Source organism: Psittacula echo (assembly GCF_963264785.1).
Source record: "Psittacula echo genome assembly, chromosome: 1".
NCBI classification, from domain to species: domain Eukaryota; kingdom Metazoa; phylum Chordata; class Aves; order Psittaciformes; family Psittacidae; genus Psittacula; species Psittacula echo.
Genome location: NC_137735.1, coordinates 82,535,485 through 82,546,436, shown reverse-complemented (window position 1 = coordinate 82,546,436; position 10,952 = coordinate 82,535,485). Strand labels below are relative to the sequence as shown.

Sequence of the window (10,952 nt, the reverse complement as noted above, 5' to 3'; positions counted from 1 at the left end):
GTTAGGGTGCTTGGCAGGTTGCTGTTAGGCCACACCGCTGTGTTTTTTATTATGGGGGCTCCTTTGCTCACAGTTTAATCAGAAAGCTCTTAGTAGTAAAGGAAGGCTAAACCTCAATTGACTTACTAGGTAGTATGTGGGAAAAGTAATGCCAGGACACTTCAATAGCCATCCAAACCTTATTTTTTTTACTACAGGCTATACTCATATGCCCAGTGGAAAGAAGAAAACTAAATCTGTTGCTTTACAAAGTGAAGAGTTGATGTGACCAGAAAAAGAACAGTGTCAAATGTGTACAGTGATGTTAGCTGTGCTCAACATCCTACTTGGTCCAAAGCTTCTCATATCAGGAATTGATGAGGAGGAGACTGGTAAGGGTATTCATTTGTATGGATAATGTCTCTTTTCCCTTTCCTCCTTCCTCTGTTCTGCAGGAGTTAATGTTGTAGAACACAGCTTTTTTAGCTGCCTAATACTGATGTTTATTGATTTCTGTTCTGGAGAACCAGGCAAGTTTCAAGAAGGTCAGGGCAGGTAATCAAGAGGCAACAGTTTTGTTGTGGGTTTTTTTCCTTTCTACTCTGTGCCTTAAATAATTGATTGTACTGATTACAGCTGGTTGTGTACAGGCAAGTGTAGTCTATGCCAACAGTGAATGGGGTAGTGACTTCATCACAACAAAAGGCTTGATTACTTCTGACAAGTTTTACCTAGATGGTTTTTTTTTCTAATGAAAAAAAATAATTATGCTGCATAAGCTCCTCATCTGCGCTGTGTCTAGATTCATTAGCTCAAGTGCAGCATCCTCTGTAAGTACATCACGTGTGCTGTAACCTTCTTCCACTTGGAGTTTGCGGTGGGGATGAATGTTTGCATGAAGGGAAAAGATTGAGCTGTGGGGGTATGCTTTGTTTTGAGGACTTGGCTCTTAGGTGCATGTCAAATGGATCATGAGCAGTCAATTAACGCTGAATGTTAAATAAAGGTAGGAATGTTGTTTCACCCTGCATATCATGATTTGTGCCTGTGTGCAAGCAAAGAGTGTTTTTATTACTAATGAATTGCATATACAAGGAATATTATGAGATATTATATTAGTTATGTGCTGCTCGTGACCTGAAAGGAATGATGTGAAGGTAAGTTACCTGCTGGTGGAGAAAAGCAAGGCCTGTGATACCATTTGCATACATTTCTAGGTCTCTTCACTATGTTTTTATGGGTTATCTCAAAGACTTTACTATCTATTATGGAACAAGGTAGAGCTGCCCTTTTGGAGATGGGTGGCTTTTCAAAAGTGACGCTGATTGATGATAATAATGCCCCTGGTCTGTGTAATCCTGAAATAGCGTTACAGAAGCTGTTGAGTATACTGTGATTTTTGTCCTGAAATGCTTGATTAACACACAGGAGAGATGAAAACCATGAGATTGTTCCCCTTTAACCTTAGTCCCGAAACATGCAGTGGGAATTGCTGTACATGTGGCTCTTGTGCCAGTATGCCTTAGAAAATAGTTGAATTTTTAACAGTAATGGCATTAAAACTTAAATGGCATTGCTAGCTTCTAGAAATTAATAGTAGTGTACTCGCTGCAAGGCATGGGTTTGTAATGCTTCAGTGACTTCTGATTAGTTAGAGCAGGATATAAATAGGTTGTTTGTCCTGAATGTTAAGTTCTTATAAGTCCTGTATAATAAGAGGCACCCTTTCTAGCACAGTTTCTGTTAATGAGTGCTTAATACTCCTTTGGTATGTAAATACAGCACAGATCTTCTGTCAAAGGAAAAGGGCAGTAACTCAAGAACTGGCAACCCAAGTATGTGGTGAAGTGAGAAAGGATGTGTTACAAGGCATGAAACAGGTTGCGCTAGCTGCTTTTCTGTGGTGTTACCTGCAGTAAGTAGAGACTTATTTCAAGCAGGTTACTCCACCATGAAAGGTACTCTAGGCAAACTCTGCACATACTCGGGCACGAGAGCACATACTCCTGGTTCCTGCAGAAGACCTGATAGGTTGGTGAATGTTACCTCCGGTTAACAAACCATGGCATGCTTGCCCCTTGCAGGAAGGGGGGGGATGTCTGGGTGGGTGGCTGGAAGGACAAGACCATCTTCCCACGTACCACTCAAGTGAAGGTGGCCAATCAGTGTGCCCTACTCCTCCCACTGATTTTCAGTGCATTTACCCCTCATTCTCTCCTGTCCAAGCTATGTTGAATTTGGTTGGTAGCTTCATTTCAGCCAAAAATACTTTTCAGGAATTACTGGTTTACAGCATTTGAGGTCACAGCCTCTTCGCCTCTAAAAGCATGACGGTAAGGAAGCAGGAGTTGATGTAAGAAAGCAGGAGTTGATGTATGGAGCTTGGAATCCACATTGTTACGAGTATTGGAAGATTTCACTGATGTTCCTGTGGAAAAAAGAGAGTGTTGCAATACATTTAGTAACATAGATGATGTATGATTGCCTTTAAAATTGTCTTATGTGAAACTGCTGTTAGTTTAACTAAGGAGAAGCAGGCAATGAACTGGAATTCCCAGTTAGTGTGTACAGAAACATTTACCCAAACAAGGAAGAAATTGCCATGGAGGCATTCATGCAGTTGTGCAGAGTGAAGGATTTAGGCTGACACTCAGCCTAAACCTGGACTTGTATGGGAATTAGTTACACTCCAAAAATCTTTGTCTAGGTCAAACTCAGTTCATGGGGCTTTTGCTGTAAATTATGGTGTAGAGGTAACATTAGAAGAGCAGGACGGGGATGTTACTAACACTCTGCTCAAACCTGATGCAAGAAAGTCCTTTCCATACCACTGGAGGTTTCCCAGGGTGCCAGCAGCTATAATTAACAGTAGTCACACAGTTGGTGTTCTGTACTGTAGCTGAGCATAGTCTTGGAAATGTCAAGTAAAATCAGCCTGTACATAAAATGGTAAAATCACAGACTAGCTTGGGATGGAAGGGACCTTAAGATCATACAGTTCCAACCTCTTTTGCCATGTGCTGGGACACCTACCACTAGACCAGGTTGCTCGAAGCCCCATCCAGCCTGGCCTTGAACATTGCCAGGGATGGAGCAGCCACAGTTTCTCCAGGCAACTTGTGCCAGGTCCTCACCACCCTCACAGGGAAGAACTTCTTCTATGTGTGTACCCTAAATCCCCTGTTTAAGCTTGAACCTGTTACCCCTTGTCCTATCACTACAGTCCCTAATGAAAAGTCCCTTCCTAGCATCCCTATATCCCCCCTTCAGATACTGAAAGGCTGCTATGAGGTCTCCACGCAGCCTTCTCTTCTCCAGGCTGAACAGTCCCAGCTTTCTCAGCCTGTCTTCATACGGGAGGTGCTCCAGTCCCCTGATCATCCTCGTGGCCCTCCTCTGGACTTGCTGCAACAGCTGCATGTCCTTCTTATGTTGAGGACACCAGAACTGCATGCAGTCACAGTGCTTGAAGTGGGGTCTCACGAGAGCAGAGCAGAGGGGCAGGATCACCTCCTTCGACCTGCTGGTCACGCAACTTTTGATGCAGCCCAGGATGCGGTTGGCTTTCTGGGCTGCGAGCGCACACTGAAGCTGGCTCATGTTCATTTTCTTGTCGACCAACACCCCCAAGTCCTTCTCCGCAGGGCTGCTCTGAATCTCTTCTCTGCCCAACCTGTAGCTGCGCCTGGGATTGCTCCGACCCAGGTGTAGGACCTTGCACTTGGCATGGTTAAACTTCATAAGGTTGGCATCAGCCCACCTCACAAGTGTGTCGAGGTCCCTCTGGATGGCATCCCTTCCCTCCGGCGTATCAACCGAACCACACAGCTTGGTGTCATCGGCAAACTTGCTGAGGGTGCACTCAATCCCACTGTCCATGTCACCGACAAAGATGTTGAACAAGACCGGTCCCAACACCGATCCCTGAGGGACACCACTCGTTACTGGTCTCCAGTTGGACATTGAGCCATTGACCGCAACTCTCTGCATGCAGCCATCCAGCCAATTCTTCATCCAGCAGGTGGTCCACCCATCAAATTGATGTCTCTTCAATTAGAGACAAGGATGTCATGCAGGAAAATGGTCTGGATTTAACTTATTAGGTATAAATGCTCTCCTGTTAGTTTTCCCAGGCTTTGCTGTGCGCCTGCCTGTGTTTGTGAGTTAGGCTAGTCAAAGATGTTGGGCTGAGTGCTTCTTTTGAAGCACATAAAACTGCTGGAAAAGATCTGGGTGAAGCACAAAGCCTGTCCAGACAACATCACTTATGAAGTTTGCTTAAAAACCTAATTGTCCATACAAGGGGGAGGATGTTTCTAAATGCTGAGGCAGGTATTGGGAACGATTATGTTCATATTCTGCAGTACCATTGGAAGTGTCAGCTTCCAAACTTTGGGGGAAGCTAATACCATAGCCTAAATTCTGTCTGTATAATAAAATTTACATTGACTTAAATAGGACAGAGAGGGAAATAAAAACCACCTGTGTGGTGTTCTAATGAGCATCTTAGTATTACAAACCGGTGCTGATGGTGGTTTTTTGCAACTGGAGTTGTAAAGGTCATTAAAATGGAGAAATGCTGGGGAAGGTGTTCTCTCAGCCTAAAGGAGGCTTAAAGAAACCCCACCAAACCCCTAAAATGTAAATGTTTTCAGTAAAAAGGGTATTGATTAAAAATACTTTGTTATTTCCGGAAAGCTTTGTCTTGCCAGCAGGAGGAGGCCTGAGATTGCATTGCTGGTAACATGGGCTCTGCATCACTAGGAGCAAAATCAGGTGATACAGAAATAAGACAGATTTTTTTTTTTTGTAAGATGCCCCTTATATAAGGTCAGATAAGTTTAATCTCCCACTATTAGTAAAATTGGTTGTGAGATGGCAAATTTGGAAGTGACAGGTACACAGGCTGGCTGCTACTCAAAATTTTGAGAAAAGATTGTGTGCTAACAAGGCAGACAGGGACCTCATGATAGAGGTGCCCTGTGAGAAATAAAGCTTAATCAGGGACTTTGAACCATTGCAAGGGTGGTTCCTGTGACAGAGCTTTCCCAAGCATACCTTTTATCTCCCAAGGTTTGTTGCAGATGGGTGGTGGATTCTGGTGACCAGGACAGTGAGATATAAGAACATCATCCTGATTCTGCTTCTCAAGGGCTTTCCAACAGGTTTGTGGGCAGTTGGGATGGCAGTGAAAGCTGAAGTTGTTCATATTTAAAGAAAGCTAGTTTTAAGTTTGATTTGGTTTTTGGTTTGTTGTTTTGTTTTGTTTTGTTTTTCAAATCCTTATAAACATCTGGTAGCAATGAATTACGGCTTGAAGAAAATATATATTTTTTAATGGTCTAATCTCACTGTGTTAAAAATGCTTACTAACAAAATCTGTAGTACATACATGTAGTACATACATGTGTTGTACATACAGGTGATGTCTTACTCCTTACCAGTGTGAAGAGACATTGAGAAAAGATTTAATTTCCTTTTATTTCAGTAGTGATTTGGAATCTTGGACGTTATTTGATGGGGTAAAGTGTCTACTAGATGTAGGTCTTCCAGACCTTGGAATACAGACTCTTCTTAAAGTGTGTCAGAGTGGCCTTCAACTTGTGATTTCCTTTCCAAAGCCTTTGTAAAAAAACATGTTGTAAAGGCTACCTAGCAAGCTGGAGAACTTGACCCAAAAATCAAAGACAGGCATTGTATCCTAGTGTGTGTCTGTAGTGAGCTACAGACACTTTGGTATTTTAAAAGCCTATTTTAATGTTTCTGAGAGAGATTGACAAAGTGGGGAGAAGGTCAAATTAATAACCTTGGAAAAGCAAGTTAAAGGCATCATGTTAAAACCACATCTGTCCTTTCCACATACATGTATTGGTAAATAAAGCAGTTGAGCCTACCTCTGACAAAAGACTGACTGAGATACACCCTAGTCATCTTGAACTATGTATTGTATCAGGCTTTGTGCAGCATGAGAGAGAATGTAATCTCATAGCCTTATCACAGCATCAGGATATAACAGAAGGAAGTTGTTTTCTCTTTGGCCAGATAAAACCCATTCAGTGCTTGATCTCACACTTAGATTAGAAAAAGTCCTTTTTTTTTTTTTTTTTTTTTTTGTTAAAGAAGTAAATCCTTCATCCTTATTGGTAATACAATATACCCTCTGCAACCAGCTGTGCAGACAGTCAAGTCAAGCCAAGCTTCTAGTCAATGACAGTGTCTTAACACATTAGGTAATGAGTGTTAAGTCCTTTCCCAGAAAGTTTGTGCTGCTTTACATGGCATTTAATTACTTTTCATATGAGAACTGTGAATTACTTAAGGCACAGTTGCAGCCTCTAGCACATTATTGTTCTGTGCCAAACAAAACATCAACTGGTAGAGATTTTCATTCAGCTTTGACAGGTTTTGCTGCTTGGAATTCAGAGGAGCAGTGTTATCGGAGATGGATTGGTTTTGCTGTTTGTATTGGTTAGAAAACTTGCATCTGGTGTGCACTTTTGAACTCCAGGGAGGAGAAGAGGGTACAACATAACTTTGTCGTTTGTGGATTGTTTGTAATTGTAGCTGTTGCTTCCTTTACCCTTACTTTTCCTTACAGAGTTTTCTTTACATCTACCAGAAGTTAGAAGTTTGAAGTATGGACCACATGAGCTAAATTCTGAGAAATTCAAAACCTTTCTGAGACCTCAGCCAGCAGAGTTGAAATGAGATAAATCTTTTTCATGTTTCCTGGGCTATTCTGTATAAGTCTGCACCAGTACATGCTTGGCCTTGAATGAATATAAATTATGTCTGGCTGGGATCACTCAAACTAGTGATTTTCATGCCAGTAGAGAAGCAGATCCTTAAAGTCAATGTGCCAAAACCTGACCTCTGCCTAGAGACTTGATAAAAGAATGGCTAAAAATGGTTTATTCCTACAACCTTGTTGGCTTTTTGTGCAACTAGTTCCAAGATATATGGCTGCAGTTAACAGCTGGATCATTGCTTTGCAAGATGCACTGTTCAGGTTTTCAGTCTTAGAACCATCTCATATTTCTCTGAACAGTCTGAAGCTTATTTTGTTATTTTGTTTGATAACTTGTAAATAGACTCAAAACAAATGCTGCTTTTGTATTGAATTGGGAATTTAAAAAGAAAAAGTATGTGAAGGACAAGAGTTTACAGAACTTTGAATTTCTGAAATGGTGTGGGAGACCTTGGTGCTAAACTTCAGAAATATTTTCTTTTAAATGCCCATTTTGTTTTCCAGAGGGAAAAGATCTTCACTGATATAATGGAATGGGTAAATTTCCAAAATTACGTAGATCATAGATTTTGAGTTGTTCTGATTTCAACAGCTTCTTTGGAACAGTGTTAATGTAAGGTGCTCTTAGGGTCATCTCAAATGATTTTAAACCTGTAATACCATCTGCCTTAACAGATAGTGCCAAAATACCTATTCTGTCCATGTGATGGAAAATCGTTTTTTTCAGGTCTGGTGAGATTATAATGGTGTGAATTCTGACAAAGTGCTTTGTTTCTCTGTGTGGGTGCATTAGTGAGAGACAAAGGAATTGTCTTCAGCCTTTGCTGTCCTCCTGGGTTGCTCCAGGACTTGTGTTTTTGTCTCAAGTATCTTTGTGTAGCAACAGATTCCCTCAGGGATCACACATCTCCTGTTGCTCAGCTTGGATCTTCATTTTCTTGCCTGCAGGCTATTAATGCATGCTTTATGGAGCTGCCTTGGTTGACTTTGAGGTCTCCTGAACTTCCTTCTTCAATCCCTTGGCTTCTTAAAGACTTTTAGGCCTATTAGGGTGTGCAACTTTTAGGCCTATAGGCAACTGTGCAGCTGAACACATCGGTGACACACGTGGAAAGACAAAACCAAGGCAACTCACCTCCCAGGTACAGTTGCTGTTCTTTAATAGTCGTTTATTTCTGTCTCTATCTTGCTTCTGCTAATCCACTGGTAAGAATCACAGTCTCACCCAGAGCATGAGCAGATGATAAAGTTTTATCTCAGCTGGTATGTGGAGTGGTGTCATTCAGAAATACCTTATCTCAGTAGATGATGCTGTCTCTTGGAGCTGTTCTCCTGCAGTGCCGTAATCACACAGATGTGAGAGAGGTGAGTTTCTGTGGGTATTCAGAGGATACAAAGCCAAGAGCCAGGCAGCTCTGGGATGGTCATTTCAAAGAAGCAGTCCATTTTGGCAAGATGGTTATATGGAGGAAGCAACCAGAAATGTTCTGCTGAGTTGCTGTTCTGTTGTTGAACATACACCTGGTGAAAGAGTACCTCTACATTGCAGGCATCTCTTCGACTTGCCGTATCTATTGAGTTAATGAGCCCTGTTTATGCCTGGCTACTTCTCCCATTTCCACCTCTTTTGCCTTGCTAGTTTTTTGAGTTTGGCTGTGTTGTCCTGAATTTCACTTGAGTAATTAGAAGGCAACTAGGGCCTGTGTATTTATTCCTTTAGTCATTTCTACTATATTTAAAATTGGCATGAAATATTTGTTTGGTTAGTGTTTGTGTGTGCAATGGTAGTTACTATGTGTCTTTGCGCCTATTTTTCGTAAGAAGTACTTCCTGCTAATAGCTAATGAGTATTAACTTGGTAAAAGCACTGAGCAACTCATCATGCAAATTGCTGTTTGAATCTTGGGTCAGTGCCATGCCGCACACTCCACTTCTCACATTTGTTGCTGAATTAGGCTACAGTAATTAATGGCGTACAATCCTGAAAAAATTTGACCTCCAACTTGGAGTTTGAGGTGGTAGTGTTCATTAGAAAGGGAATCAAAAGTGAGCAGATTGAATTACCGTGAGGAATTACTGTTAAATTTAGCTGGCATAGTTGCATTTAATCAGTCAGACTGAGACACTAAGTGGCTGCAGCGGTCCAGCCTTGTACAACTGACTGCTACATGATAATCAGGACACCGCTATGAAGCAGCGGTCCAGCCTTGTACAACTGACTGCTACATGATAATCAGGACACTGCTATAAAGCAGCAGCATTGGAATTAGCTGGGGAAAAAAGAAGATTTATTTCATAGACTGGTAAAACTAGGATCACTTTTCTAGTTAATCTTGGTTTTGGGCCTTTGCATGTAGCAACTAAAGGGCTGTGACTTCAACAATAGTGGCTGCTTTTTACTTCTGTGACTTCAAGGAACCCAACATTGCAGAAGTACTTGGGAAAGTTGGCTCCAGCATCTTATGTTGAGTGCATACAGTGCTGGAGGTGAGAAATGGTAAGTTTTCAATGACTGGCCTGGAGCTGGGAAGTGCCCTAGGAACTGTGTGTGTGTGAGGAAGTGCCTGAAAGGAGAGCATATTATAATGGGAAGAGTAGAACTTGCACTTTGTGGAGTGTTTTGATAGTTTTTCTTAGCTTGAGTGCTTGATTTGCAATTGCTAATGTTTGAGTCTTCCTTTGTAGAGAAAATCTATATAATGGGTGAAGAGTGAAGGAACTGAAACTGAAGGAAGAAATTGAAAGATTCTTTCAATATGGATCTATGTGCCAAGAAAACAGCTCTTTCAGTGAACCAACCATGCCCCTTTTGCACTGTTTTTATAATCCTGCAAACAGAAGTGAGACCCAAATACAGTGAAAAGCTTCAAACCTCTAGAGATCATGGAAAGGTTTAGATTGGAAGGGACCTTAAGGCTCATCCAGTTCCAAACCCCTGCCATGGGCAACTTCCACTAGAGCAGGTTGCTCAAAGCTCTGTCCAACCTGGCCTTGAGCATTGCCAGGATGGGGCAGCCACAGCTTCTCTGGGCAACCTGTGCCAGTGCCTCACCACCCTCACAGGGAAGAACTTCTGCCTCATGTCTAATCTAAGTCTCCCTCTGTCAGTTTAAAGCAATTTCCCCTTGTCCTATCCCTCTAAGATAATGCCTTCTCCACTGCAGCCCGTGGTGTGTGACCAAGACAGCCCCAACCGCTCCTCGTGCAGTGCAGCCCTGTTACTCTCTATCCTGCACTGCTTTCCCACGTAAACACCCCTGCTTTGCCTAGCCGCAGGACACACGATCACTGCTGCAGCGAGGACGGGTTGCAGTTTCACAGTGGGCTGCTCCGTCCCCAGGAGGCGGAGGAAGCTCGGCTCCCTCTTCCCCACCTGAGGGTCACGGCCGGGGCTTGGCACGGCCGGCATCGACTGCTCCCCCCTGCCAAAGGTGCCGGGGAGGCGGGGTACGGCGCTGCTCGAGGCGGGGCCGGGCGGGGCGGAGGGCGGGCGGGCTCGGGCAGCATTTCTTGCGGGGCTGCTGCCGCTTTGTCTGCGGGGAAAGTTTGGCGGCGGGGCGGGGGCAGAGGCGCTGCCCCGGCACCTGCCGACGGGTCGGCGGGATCGCCAGCCTTCCCCTTTCCGCCCGCCATGGGCACCCCGGCCGCCGCCTGGGCGACGCTGTGCCTCCTCAGCGCGGCGCTGGCCGCCGCCTACTCCTTCTCCTCAGGTGAGTCGTCGCTCCGGGCCCGGTCCCTGTCCCGCGGGTGCTCTGAGGAGAAGCGGAGCTCCTTCTGAGGAGAAGTCCCCCGCTCCCGGGGGATCTGGGGCATCTTTCCCACCCTTCTCCGTCTCCCCGGTCCGGGCGGGGGTCCTCTTCCCGCCCCCCGCCATTTTGGCGGCCTCGCCACAGGCGGGGCGAGGGGGCCCGGGTGAAGCCGTGCCCGGTCCCGGCCCCTCCTGCCGCTGTCCCCCGGTTCTTCCATCTCCGTGGTGCTGCAGGTCGTTGGGGTGCCCTCAAGAGGCTGAGGGCTGGCGGGCGTGAAGTGCCTGGGATGGAGGAGCGTGTCCGCTTGGAAGCGGGAGGGTAGCCCCGGGGTGCAGCCGAACGGGCGGGGGCTGCGGGGCTTCCACTCATGCTCGGCACCGTTTCACCCAAGGGGAGAGGCAGCACAGGATAGCGGTAACCCCGCTGCCAAGCTGAACGTGGGGTTACCCGAAAAGGCTGATGTGGGTTTTTGTTGT

The 10,952-nt window shown here is 44.6% G+C and overlaps 1 protein-coding gene across 1 annotated transcript in view; it reads left to right on the top strand.

Annotated features, from left to right (window-relative positions):
- Positions 1 to 10,358: 10,358 nt before the first annotated feature.
- FRAS1 (Fraser extracellular matrix complex subunit 1) overlaps positions 10,359 to 10,952 on the top strand; it is a gene marked incomplete at its 5' end in the record, with an annotated part of 161,985 nt that continues 161,391 nt past the window's right edge. Inside the window, one exon of the mRNA XM_080627997.1 lies at positions 10,359 to 10,437. Within this exon, the coding sequence (XP_080484123.1) occupies positions 10,359 to 10,437 (79 nt within the window). The remainder of the gene's footprint in view (positions 10,438 to 10,952) is intronic.